The 13,976-nt window shown below is 37.9% G+C and overlaps 1 protein-coding gene across 1 annotated transcript; it reads right to left on the bottom strand.

Moving 5' to 3' along the window:
* Positions 1-2,550: 2,550 nt before the first annotated feature.
* LOC105035718 (mediator of RNA polymerase II transcription subunit 7a) lies at positions 2,551-13,711 on the bottom strand. The gene is made up of 6 exons (XM_010911396.4): positions 13,535-13,711; positions 12,042-12,295; positions 11,883-11,952; positions 3,742-3,908; positions 3,573-3,646; positions 2,551-2,847 (listed from the first exon to the last, which is right to left on the bottom strand). The coding sequence occupies exons 2-6, from the start codon at positions 12,186-12,188 to the stop codon at positions 2,781-2,783; spliced, it is 525 nt and encodes a 174-aa protein (XP_010909698.2). The 5' UTR covers positions 12,189-12,295; positions 13,535-13,711; the 3' UTR covers positions 2,551-2,780.
* Positions 13,712-13,976: the final 265 nt, after the last annotated feature.

The following is a 13,976-nucleotide window of genomic DNA, read 5'->3' as shown; positions in this document are numbered from 1 at the left end:
ACCTATCAGCTTATTTTGGTTAAAAAAGAAATATAAATCACCATGGTAAGGATTTTTTTTTATTAATGATTTGATTGAAAAAAAAATATCATAAATCTTATATCATATTGACATACATAGGAAGAATGGTTGAATATCTAAATTCAGATAATACTTTATATCCTTTCTTTATGTATATATCAAATATGCCTATCACCGTGTTTAGCTTCAAGATTTTTTTTTATACCTAGAAATACTGGAGGTTGGAGAATATAAAAACATGTTAAACAATTTTTTTTTAAAAAAATGGTATATACAATCGAGGATTTCGTTTGCTATCTAATAAATATAACATTTAATTTTGGTGTAGAATGACCTTGCCGATTCAGCCAATCGAATTTGCTGAATAGCTTGACCGTGTCATTATTAGTCCGTACGATGAAAACAATGTGAACATGAAGAATATAGGAGAATTGTTGAGATTGGATCCACAAGAATTTCAGGTGCAAAGTGAAATTGGTGAATGGCCGAAATATACTTATACTTATTATCTTGATATTCCTTTTCCTTTGGGGTATAAAGTTCACATGCAAAGCGGTCATTAAGGATATAGACACATCATACGGTTGGTGGTATAAAGCATGCTATAATTGCAAAACTACAGTCAAAGTTTATGGTGATAACTTATGGTGCAATCAGTGCGAAAAAAATGATCAGCTTCTAATTCCATGGTATCGTCGTTTTGTATAGGAATAAAATTTTTTATCTAGAGTAATAATTGCTTAAATTCTTAAATATTTAGGTACAAATTGAGTATTATTGCTGAGGATGATACTGGTATAGCCAATTTTATGACTTTTGAAAAGATAGCTTAACGATTGGTTGGAGTACCAGCTATTAACCTTGTGACAGATTCAAGATTCGATCATTTCGTCCTTTCCGGCATCATCAAAAAAATCCTTAATGACATATACATCTTTCAGGTTATTCTCCGCAACCAAAGTTTCAGTAAAAGCATGACTAACTTCAAGATAGCCAATATCTTTAAGGATAGAAAATTCCAACATGCCGATGTGCAAAGGAGTTTTGCACCTGGGTCTTCAAGCTCCATAGGAAAACCTGAGGACCAATTTTTTCGTCTCCTGAAGAAGGAATGTGCAATGAATCTTTTTCTGATATTACTCCTACTAAATGATTGTACACGATCCGATATTTTTTTTAAAAAAAATTTCGACCCTTTTTTAATATGCATATCTATATTAATTATAATATACCATATGTGCAGGGAGACGCTGACTATCTCGCAGCCAAAAAGAATGAGATCAAAGTGCTTTAATTTTAATTGTTACAATATATACATCTTTTTTCTTTGCTCTTAAATTATATTAAAAATTTTTATATTTATATAATATGACTATCAAAGATTCATATAATTCTTTTGCAGTTTGATCGACAGATCTGCTTCGTAGGAAAATCTGTGATGCATCCTATAAACATCGGCTCTTTGAAAATCAAGTTCGAAAGAATCTGATTGTGGCAAACATATTTTAATTAATCTGAAAGACCGTTTATGTATCACTTATTTTATATTTTATGTCTATGTTAGGGAATAAAAATGCTGAAAATGAACCAAAATTTTTTTTTAAAATTTATTATTATTTAAATTATAATTTTATCTTTATTTTTTGATTTTTTATTTGATTTTAACCCGCTGTGTAATGTGAGTACGTCGCTAGTATTTTATTTATGTATGCATACAAATATCAATTTTAAAAAAATTTTCTTGTAAATACTAACATTTATCAGGATATATACAGAAAAAAAAAACCCTAAAAGTAATATGAAAGAAATTTAACTATTGAACCTTTTTAATTATTTAATTGATTATACTACTATATCACATTTTAAGGACAGGTAGAAATAGTAAAAAACTATATACCGCACATATCGAAATAGTTACACGCTAGGTTATATTACTAAACTGATGCATTTTTTCAACAATTAGACTCCCAAAAAATCTGTATATTAAAATAAATAAAAAAATAATAACAGCCATCCAAGCGCATCGCATGCTTCAAGATCTAGTTTTGAATTCATAAACAGGCGAGTTCAACGCGTGTCCAAAATACTGAGAACCAGGAATTTGAAAGGAAAGGTCGGTGCCCTTCAGCATGGAACACTCGTCAAGGGATGACACCATCCGAATTAAGGCACGGGGTATTCACTGCTTGCTGTTCCATGCACCCCTTCGCCCCCAGCCAACGAGTCCAAGAAAACTGATTCGCTACTTCCTTTGACCACCAAGCTTCCGGAAAGGAGCAAAAGTTCGTGAATGTGGTTACAATATGCGTTTGGCCAGCCGGACAATCACAAACAGCGCCTGCATGGTTATTTCCTGACTTAAAAATAAGATGAAACAATAATGCCTGTACTCTTCGTTCGACAAGTAGCCACAATAGCACCGGTGTTCCATTACTTACCAGAGTGACAAAATCTAGACAAGACATTGAATTTGTGATCAGTTCTAAAATTCCATCAGCTTATGAGTTCAACATTTTTGGTCCTCGTTCGTTAGCAACCGGCAATTGTTGAATTATAACCATAGATAGGCAAGTACTTGGTGGTTATACATTGAACATCTTGCTGGATATCTGCATCCATTGAATTACGGTCTCGTGATAAGATTCCTTCACTGGCGCAGTCAACAAGTGTGACAATTTTTAAGGTGCAGTAACAACGGTGTAGAGATTTACATTGGTATAAAACACACAACCATTTTAACATCAGACAAGCAGTAAATCTCAGGCTTGATGGCCATCCAAAGTTTGAAGCGATTCCTTGAGCAGCCTCTGAGCCTCCTCTCTCCTCCTGAATAAAATAGACGTTCAAGTTGTGAAAGCAGTTAGCATCTTGCGAGAAACAATATGGAGCGGTTACAGATGCAGTTAGTATTTTCACAGTTTAAACATAACAGAAATGATAGCTAAAAAGGATTTACAAAGTCAAACCTCAAATAACTTAAAGCATTACCCTGTAATTTTTGCTTGCATGAGAAATGATATAAAGCATCACAAATCTGTAATTCGATAAGCATTGTGTCCATCTCACGAAGTAACAGGTATACCAACACTTCTATCATTGTGGCTGTGGTTATATCCAAGTTCCATAAATTCAAATATTTGTCAGAAACACTCCTGATGTATTTATGTTCTTATTAGAAAAAAATTCTTAAGCTGATGAGTTGCCTAATTTTTGGGTGATGATATCCTTTCTAAATCTTGTGTTTGTAAATGGTGAGACAATTATTCCTCATAAAGGAACGAGGATCTCAGTTTTATACTTCCATACAACTAAGAAAAGCTATTTTATTTCTACTAGTTGCTGCAATCAACTGGTTGACTGGAAGTTGCTGGAAATGGGAAAAAAATGCTGTGATTAGAGTGCAATCTGAAAGATGAAGGAGAACCCAAGAATTTTACATGAAACATGGAAATTCTATAATGACTGTATGTCTGTATCAAATCATCCATGCGACTATGGATCTGAACAAGAAAATGTCGATATTTGAACAGTAAAAAGATTTGAGTACTAACCTTTTTATATCCTCTATTGCTTGTTTGCGTCGTTGTATCTGACATTCTAGAATGTGAATGAGTGTTGCTCTGGCCTAAAGGTGGAAAAATAAAATTACAGTGCCAGGAACAAGAAAATCCATTTCAGTACATAATTTTTAGAATAAAAGTGAACAATTAAATTGTGTACTTGATGAGGACGCAAAGAATTGAGGAGATGGTGCAAGTTCTTGAAAATAAGAGATATGTCTTCCACTCTACGTGCATATTGGGAAGGTCTCTCCACCAGAACATCTGCTAGCTCCAAGATATGCAGTTGAAGCTCTCTATTGAGCGATTGTAATTCCTTTTTAAAATCTGAATGAAAAACGAAAATCTTAGAAATAAATCCAAATCCATAAACCACAACAATGTAAAGGCAGTAGATGAGATGGTAGTCTGGATCTGACAATATAATTATAAATTGGATAATGACGTGTGCCATAGCTTACACAAAAAGGACTTACAAACAAAAGAAAGCACTTTGAGGTTATAGTGGCATCACTCTTTAGAGAACCCTATAGAAGACAGAAATCTGACAAGGGAAACAAAAACAGATATAACACAAGAATGCAGCTTGGTAACTTGATCTGCTGCATAAGCATAACCATCAAATCATGTTCCAACTATTCTGGCTTTGTTCGCCTTTGTTTGGTTGTTCTCCAATTACTTGCATTAAGGAGATTTTAAGAGTCTCAAAGATTAAAAAAAGGGAGCGAAAAAAAATGAAACCAAACTAAAATCACATTCACATTGTATGTTCAATCATCAGATTTTGTTGCCACTCTTTATTCTTCCCATCCAATAATATAGGAAAGGAATAAATTACAGCAACACCCCTTCAACCTTCCACGATTTTGCACTTACACCCCAAAAATTCTAATTTTTTCAATTAGACACTAAAATTCAGGTTTTTGTTGTAATATGGCCCAGCCATCTAGTAGAGGTCTAACATCGTTAACGGTGACTATCAAATTACTAATTTACCCTTTCATTTTTAATCAGAAAAACCATTCGAAAATTATAGAGACATCCCTTAAAAAAATCATGATTTTCATGTGCACCCCAAAACTTTCAAAAGGTTACACCGGGTCCCTTGACTGATATATCTACAACTATTTATGGGGTGAAACCCATCATATTAACCATCTTATCCTTTCCAGCACTCCATTTCAGTGCCAACAAACCTTTTGACCATATTCAAGAGATTTGCAAGAGATCTTGCTTGGAAAAAATGCCCTTTTTTCCTAAAGGTAAGGGAGGGTGAAAGAGAGCAGCCACCCATCATTTATTAGAAATCAGAAGAATCAGGGGATAGTACAGCGGTCTCAAAGATCAAATAATTACAGACAGCAGAGGGAAAAATTGGGTAAAAATAAAGTAGAAAGAGCTGATATAACAAGGCACATTTATAGATGTTTGGCACTATACTAATATCGCAGAGGCATCTTAAGCAGAGGGTTCTAAAAATTGGCTTCTCCAGAGCCTTCAATCAGTGATGGAGCTATAGTTCTGAGATTGGAACAAGGAGAGGGCTAAAACATCAGGGCAGTCAGAGCTTTGCATCACTGGTCTTTGAGTACCCATAAGCCAAAATTAATCTAAAATCTATAAGGAATATATATTTGTGGATGACTAGTAATTAAACTTAAGGAACACCACAAAATAATTAAGCCATGAGTAATTCAAATCATCAAACTGCAGAACCATCTTCTGCTCATCAATCAACTATCCTTTGAAAATTTCATCTAACAATACTACAGCTATAATGTGCAAAGAGATATAAATAAATCAAAACAAAGAAGGGACAAATATGAATTTTGATGCTGAGGTTGAATAACCACCATTTAGAGTTTAAAAAAAAGAAAGAAATGAGAAGAGATGAGATGAGAAGACAACAACAATTATCACAGTACATACATGTTTCATGTATCCCCAACACTTCTCCTAGCCCATGGAAATCCCATCCAAAGAGGAAGCATCTAAGGAGATTGGGAGATTTCCCTCCTTGTTAGACTACTGCCATATCTTTGACACCAAAAAGCTTTCACCTTTGGTAGCATACCAAGTTTCTTCCCCTCCAAAACCTCATTACTTGTTGAATTCCACCAACTCTCCTTCCCCTGACCCTCTTATCAATTCCAATCCTACTAGAGCCAATGCAAAGAGACACTTGGAGATTTGTTTCCCTAAGAACATACTGATAAGAGCACGTGAAGCAGCATCTCCTTGCATCCAAAGTATTGCTGCTACTCTCCCATTCGTCTCTTCTTATACTACCTCTAACATTGCCATTACCATCAACATTATCACCACCAGCACCACCATCTCTATTGCCCAAGTTCTTGAATTTCTCAAACCTCACTGCGAACACTCTCATCTCAGAAGCAATCTCCTCCACTTCCACCAGCTTACCACTGCTAGATATTTGACACCAAAAAGCTTTCACCTTTGGTAGCATACCAAGCCTCCTCCCCTCCAAAACCTCATTACTTGTTGAATTTCCACCAACTCTCCTCCCCTTGACCCTCTTATCATTTCCAATCCTACTAAAGCCAATGCAAAGAGACACTTGGAGATTTGTTTCCCCAAGGACATACTGATAAGAGCACATAAACTAGCATCCCCTTGCATCCAAACTACTGCTGCTACTCTTCCCTTCCTCTCTTCTTATACTACCTCTAACACTGCCATTACCATCAAACATTATCACCACCAGCAACACCATCTCTATTGCCCAAGTTCTGAATTTCTCAAACCTCACTAGGAACGCTCTCATCTCAGAAGCAATCTCCTCTACTTCCACCGGCTTCTAACCTCCAGGCACAGTTGCAAAAATGGGAAGGAGTTGACGCGAGCTTTGGTCAGAAGTTTTGGGCCAACTTCATACTTAAAGCCATGGAAATCACCAGGTTCCTCTCTTCTCCCTCCGCTCTCTGCTCCTCTCTTCTCCCTTCACTTTCTCAGCAATCTCTTCTTCCTTCGCTCTCTCCTCCTCTGTCTCTTAAGTGAACTAAAATTGGATTTTTTGAGGCCCAATTTACTAACAAAGGAAGAGGAATGGAAGGGGTCGCATGATTGCTACGTGATCTCCCATTTCCGCCAAAACACATCACAATACTATAATGTAGCCAACAAATATCTGGTATTTCCTCTCTTAAGTCATATTACATGACTGTCATGTTTTCCTGAATCCCGACGAAGATGGACAGCTGGGCCACATTACAACAAAAACCTAACTCTTGAGGTCTAATTGAAAAAAATTAAAACATTTGGGGGGTAAGTGCAAATCGTGAAAACTTGAAGGGATGTCATTGTAATTTACTCTACAGGAAATAAAGTTCCACTTTTTTCTTCTCTTTATCATTACTAATAGCAGTACAAAAAAAGCAACCAATATTCTATATTCCAAACGTCATATGTTCCACACAAATCATGTTAAGAACGAAAGAATAATGGCTGCCAATTTCAAATAATATAGGTAATTGGCATGGTTGCCAGTTTTTAGATTTCAATGTTTTAAAAACTGAAACTAGTTTCTATTTTTCAAAAACCTCAAATTTGAAACTTGTTTGGCGGCAAATATAGTGATATTGGTGGAAACAGTGGTGATGGTGGTTGGCAGTGGCAGTGGCCAGCAAGCAGGGAGTGGAGGCTGGCAATGGTTGTTGGTGACAATGGTTGTTGGTGACAAGTGGTAGGTGGAAATAGCTGGTGGCAATTGGCGGTGGCAGCTAGCAGCAAGTGGTGGCTAGTAGTGGTGGCGGTGGCCGGTGGTTGTGGTGGCCAGCGGTGGTCGGTGATTACCGGTTTTCAAAAAAGTCAAAATCACATTTTCTAGTTTACACAATTTCCAGAAACTAGTTGCTAGTTTCAAAGAACAGAAAATAAAAACAGGGTTCTGCCTTGATTTCTGTATTTGTTCTACCTTGATTTGTATTTCATGCCAAACAAAGCCAGAGCTTCTCCACTAATCATCATTGAGCCCCACATCTCCCCCCAAAATAAATTTATTACCAATTAAGATATGGGCAAAAATGGCTGTCTAAATTATATTCTGAAGTTTTGGAAGATTTAAGTTTCACATTGTGTTCTTCCAAATATAGTGCAACCCATCACTGGGTTGCCACTTTTGTTGCAGAGCACTCATAAGGGATTCTGTGGACCGATGCGGCAGTTGTTCCAGTGTCTTTCCATAATATTTTATTTTCTAACTCTCTTAGTTGTATTCATACTAGAGGTTAATGAATGCTGTGTCTTATTGAAAAAAAAGGGGGGGCCCATACAGTGCGACTCACCTATTGGAAGGACCTAACAGAGTTCAGCCCATTTATCTTTCACCTACTCACAGGTGACTTGGAAACTTCATCAAGAGAAAGTGCCACCTCTTTAATTTCTTCCTTATTTGACTTCATTGTAAAGAAACACTACCTCACTGATGTAACCCCCATTGATGCAAGGGATTACTTATCCAGGTCTGAATTTTGATCTGAATACTGTGCAGCTCTGGACCCTTCTTTCTGTTGCACAAACTTAACAGCATCAGACCTGATTATCAGCAAGAAAACTGCTTTTTAACAGCAGTTTTTAGCACAGGAATGAGATAAATTAGGTTTGAAAAGAGCAGAAGAGGGAGTAAATCATAGTAGAAAAGATAAACAAGAAAAAAGGATCACTGAAAAGGGGTCCTGCAGCCTTTTGATTACTAGCTCTCACAGAAATTTTTCAATCACCAGTCCATCTTACAACTGTAAACATATACCTTTATAAAGCATCAGCATATCACCTTTCCTGACACCTCCAATGACTCTTTTAGAAGGAAATAAACTAATTCTAAACAACCAACTCAATCAGTGGACCGCATTCAACTCCTACTAGGACTCCTAATTTAAGAAACAAACCAGAGATTAAATACTAGATTGAGATGACTAGCTGACATTTTCCCAAGAACTAATAGGAATCTTAACAGGGACACTAAATACTAAACCTGATTTCTGACTGAAATACTCCACAATGATATTAATCAGACACCTTTTCTTGACTTAAACACATGCTAAAGAAATATATGAAAATTGTAAGAACATAGAGATATAAGTCTCAAAGACTGAAGAAATTTAACAATCTGATTCTTCAAATTCCCATTCACATTAATACGGCATCCTCCTTTTATATCCAAATTTTTTAACCTTTGCATTGGCTTCAAAGGTCGTATCATTTCCATACAATATGGAGAGCCTATGAGAAAGAAAGCACTGAGCACTTCAATTCAACGTTTGCCGAACCATCTCGAACCGGATAGTTCAGGACATTTCGAGCCGTATCAATGACAAACCGTGACGGTTTGACCAGGCAAATCAGAACATTGGAGGAAGGAGAGAAGAAGAGAAGAAGAGAGAGAGGAGGGGAGGAAAAGAGCGGATGACGCCATCGGAGGCTGGCGATGGCCCATCGAGGCTGCCGAAGGGCCAAGGAGGCCTCCGCAGCTCGGCGTCATCTAATTCTATAGCTCAGCATCGTCCGATAAGGTATTTAATTGAGAGAGAAAGAGAGAGAGGGAGGGAGAAGCGCTAGTATCGATGGAGAGTAACTAACGGAGAGGCCGTCAGAGAGCGTCAAGTGACCATCGTGGCCATCGACAGTGAAAAATATGCAGGCGGAGATGCTGCCGCCGCGAAACAGGGGCGACCGTCCCTGTTTAGTTCATCGTATTTTTTTAAAAATGACGATAAATGATAAAGCCAGCAATAGGTTTGTCGCCTTCACTGTGATCGTGGTTTTTTTAAAAAAATCATATGAAACAGGGGCAATCGCCCCTGTTTCACGTCCGTAGCGCCACAAGCCGTGATTGCACCGTCTGACGGCCTCTCCGACAGCTTCTCCCTTCTTTTCTTTTCCTCTCCCCTCTCTCTTGGCCCTGTTTCACGTCCGCAATGCCACAGGCCGCGATTGCACCGTCTGACGGCCTCTCTAATAGCTTCTCCTCCCTCCTTTTCTTTTCCTCTCCCCTCTCTCTCTCGATCGTGATTGCCAAAGGAAGCGAGGCCTTGGCGGCCCTCCAAGTGCGCCGGCAATCTGCCTGTGGCCACCGCCAGCGTCTCCTCCAGCCACCCTCTCCCTACACCCTTCTCCCCCCTCCCCTCTTTCTCTCTTTTCCTCCTCTCTGGTTTCCTTCTTCTCTTCTGTGTCAGTTCACGCCGGTCCAGTCCGATACGGATCCATACTGACTCATACTGTCGACTGGCTAGATACGGATCCCGATTCTAGTTCTGCAGACCTTGCTTTAATTGTTCCCCAAAACCTTGATTTGATATACTCATGTCCATTGTTCACAAAGACTAATTTGAGACTCCAACTCAAACCTTGATGTGAGGCTCAAGGAAATTGCCTTAAGGTCATCAGTGGAGGGCTAAAGCCACATAATAGTGACTCCATTCATCCTATAGTGAGCTATACTTGAAGTGCAAGACTATTCTACACATTGTTTTGTTGGCACAACTGTAAACAAGCATGCTAACTAATTGAAAGGAAATGATGGATCATTTTTGCTATTATGCTTGCAGGCCTTGTGTCTCATTTGGATGTTCTCTCTGCAAAAATGAATGTGATCACAAATATCAAACATTGTGTTATCACCCAAAGATAATTTTTGTCCAAAAAAAAAAAAGAAGAAGCTGGGAGGAATTTTAAGGGTTGCTTCCTGGTTGCATGATCTAAGATCCTACAATCAAGAATATATGTTCTTCTCCATGTTAGTTGACCTTCTAAGTTTCTGTAGAGTCCCCTCTTGCAAGCTTCCTTGGCTAGAACATCACACTGATTAGAAAAATGACCAGTATCAATTTGGGAGCAAGTTAGGAAAAGTTTTGAAGCTTCAGCAGACACTACTTTAATCAATAAAGTCAATCCTAGTAAGATGGGATAAAGCTTGCATGTGCAGCATTCTGTAAGGGTTATAATTTCTTGCATAGAATGAACTCCCAAAACTCTTAAGGTACACCTGGACATCATAGATTGAAAGCCTAACAAAAAAATAAAATAAAATCTTGCAATATTACATCAAAGTAGATCTACTGCTGATATATTTGTCTGAAATCTGTGCCTAGGTAAAGTATGAAACATAGATCCTTGCCTTAGCTTTACAGCAACCAAGTCAAAAACACTATTCAAACTTAACATCATGTTTTAATTTTTAAAAAAATAATTCTATAGTTTGGGAAAAATCATGAACCTTATAAATACCTTTTGAAAGTTTTCATCTCACCTTCCTGCAAGCTGTAATGTTTCACTTCACACTATGGTCTTTCTTGATATTGCTAATCTTTTGACTAGCCTTTTACACCAGGAAAGTATTAGAATCAGTTCTTATGTCCCACACATCAACACCTTTGTAGTGATCTCTTCTTGTCACCTTTCTTCCTTAACCTTCTTTCAACTACAAGGCATGTTCCACCAGTTTCTTAATCAAGCTTGATTAATTTTTTCCGAAGCCCAGGAGAACTGTTTTCCTTTCCTTGACTGACAAGATGGATGACAGTATGAATCAATCCTTCCCTCTTTCCTCATCACCTCCTTTCCCCTAGAAATCGCATTCAAAGCTCCGTGAACCAGAACAAATCTTCCCGCTCCGGGTTTCTCAATATTGAAAATTGATTTTAAAATCATGATTTATCTGAGAAACTTTTTATCAATTTTTATATGAAGGGGAGGCTTTACAAGTTCATCTTTGCAACTAAAAGGGAGCTTTGAATATTATTTTGATAAATTAACTGAAAGAACTTTTTCAGTCTCATCTTCAACAAGATGTATTTCAAAGGAAGTTGCAACCACTGAGCTTTCAAGTAGCAGATGACCATTCAAAAAAAGAAAGTGGAGTTAAGGCAGGCATTAAGAAAATCAATCGAGATTAATGGTGCTAGAAGGGTCAATAGGTCAGGTCCAGAGAGAATTGGCAAGAATGAAAGAAAACAAAACTAAACAGAAATAGTAGCAAATTACTCCGCTTATGAAATTACCACTTGACAGGATCGAATAATAAGAGGATTTATAACTAGAAGCGAAATCAGATCCTCCTTGTTTGAGGAGGCAACAAATTGGGTAAAGCAGAATGTTCTCAGTGTTATACTGAGGTGCCCCTCCTCTACAATATCAGTTAGATAGTCAGAGGTGTTCTCCCCCCTTCAACCATAAACTATTTTCCTAACATGAGGTTGCTTTTTTGTACCATAATATTATGAAAAGCAAGAAAGAAAGGAAGTTACGGATGTAAAAGTAAGCAGCATATATGTATGGTACCAATGTTAGGGCCCTTGGGGTAGAGCTGGCGGACGCCCTGATCCTCCAAGCTGGGCAGCACCACGTCTGTCTGCAACAACAAAATCCAAATCCAAATCTAGATGGATAGATAGATTACGAGGAGAGAAGAAGAAAGTGGCAAATATATAGAGGATATACAGTGTAGGTGGCGCCAAAGAGAGGGTAGGTGGCATCGTGGATGGGCGGTGGGGGCTCGGGGGCAGATTTGGGGTCCTCCAGGTAGTCCTTGTACAGTCGGTAGTACGGGGGAGGCGGTGGGTATGACGATGATGTCGCCATTGCCATCCACTCTTACCAGTCCTCAGTCACCTCCTCAGACAATACTGATGTCTTGAAACTGGAATGGAAGCTCTCTGGACTCTGGTAATTTTAGTAGTCTAGCACCAAGAATCCTGTAGAAAGCAGCAGAAAGCCAGGCCCATGAGTCGGATCATTGCTTAGTGTCAGTCAAACTGAGGAATAGCAACGGATAGGGTACCTATGAAATTTGCCCTACCCATATTCGAACCCATTTAAAATCCTACAATCTGAATCCATCCCAAACCTGTTTACAAAATTATCCAAACATCCCAAATCCATCTCATTAAAAATGGTAAACTCACTGGGTACCCGAACCTGCCCGATTAACCTTTATTCAGGTCGGGTTATTTGGGCACTCGAACCCGCATGACCAATTCGAGTATATGCCCAATCATGTAAACAATGATTAAGTACTCAAATCTAATTGTTTTCCAGTTCGACAAGAGTCTAACATAAAACATAGAATAAAATAAATAAAATAATCACTAATGTGATATGTTGATTTTGTGATGACAATTTATTAAAGCCACACCAACAGATTTTGATGTCCATAGCTACTACCAACCATTAAAAACACAGAATTTAGAGAATTACTACTTTGTTTTCTTTGATTCCCATAAACAATGACTGATATATACATCTAAAAGAAGTGAAGAATTTTTTTTAAAAAAAAAATACAAGTTTAAAGTGCACCAGCTACCTCGATCAAACATTGAATTCTCTGATTCCGAGCATGACTCCTGCCCAACCTTTCAAAACAATTAGACCACCTCCTATCTCACAGAGCTAATGTTCAGAGAGTAAGGAAAAGGACATGTTAAACCATGAGCCTTGAGTCTTTGTCTCTCTCATTCTGTGGTGGCCGGTGCAAGCTACCATGAAACGCATTTGGCATTTGGAGTTGAATAGCCTGAGAAAGGCCTTGTTCATACATCCACATGACCGTTCAGAAAGTGGAACTTAGCCTGGTGCAAGTCTCACACCTTGGATTTGGTATCATATTCATATTATCATGAGAACAGGACTCCATAAATTAGAATTTTGTCGCCAAAGGAGAATCCTTTCAATCAAAAATCCCCCAAACCCCACAAAATATCATGCTTCTCCTAAGATTAAACCCTCAAAACCTAAAGGGACCAACTCACACGGCCACAACTCGCACAAAATCCCATATGCTTGAGAAAAAACCCCAACCAGAACCTAAGAAACCCGTCGGATCTCCCTCAGGTGCTCTCCTTCCCCACAGATATCCGAAAAAAGAGAATGAAATAAAAAGAAAAAGAAGCGGAAAAAAAAAAAAACTGACCAATCTATGAGGGAAATGGTCTTACCTTTCAATTTTTCCGCCTTTCCCTTGTTTTCGTTTACTTTCGCTATGCTTTCCCCCGATTTATCCTCCTTTTTCCGTCCTCAGGTGTCTCAATCGGGTGGGAGACTTCGAGCGGCCGAACAGGAAACCTCAGGCGATGGCTGGGTTTCCGTGTTGGGCATTTATTTATAAGGGTTTAAAGGTTATAAATAGATTATCAATCGAGTTAAAAGCAAGGACAAATTGTAGGAAAGTACAATTCATTGATGCCCTCTCAATTTAAAAAAATATTGAATTAATCTTTTGGACGTTTAAGATATTATAAAATGACCATACCAATTATTTACTAATAAATAATATCAATTTATTATTTTAATGAATAAAAAATTTTTCCGTACAAAGAGGATTATCAACGAAAAAATGAAAGTGGATATAGAAGGAGCTACCATATAAGAGATGATGGC

This window comes from Elaeis guineensis, chromosome 1 (assembly GCF_000442705.2).
Source record: "Elaeis guineensis isolate ETL-2024a chromosome 1, EG11, whole genome shotgun sequence".
NCBI classification, from domain to species: domain Eukaryota; kingdom Viridiplantae; phylum Streptophyta; class Magnoliopsida; order Arecales; family Arecaceae; genus Elaeis; species Elaeis guineensis.
The sequence above is the reverse complement of the archived record's forward strand: the minus strand, read 5'-3'. Positions and strand labels throughout refer to the sequence as shown.

Coding starts and splice junctions, on each gene's coding strand:
- LOC105035718 (XM_010911396.4), bottom strand. CDS start 12,188: ATGGCAATGGCGACATCATCGTCATACCCACCGCCTCCCCCGTACTAC. Junction 11,953..12,041: donor TCTTTGGCGCCACCTACACT/GTATATCCTCTA, acceptor TTGTTGTTGCAG/ACAGACGTGGTGCTGCCCAG. Junction 3,647..3,741: donor ATTCTTTGCGTCCTCATCAA/GTACACAATTTA, acceptor TTCCACCTTTAG/GCCAGAGCAACACTCATTCA.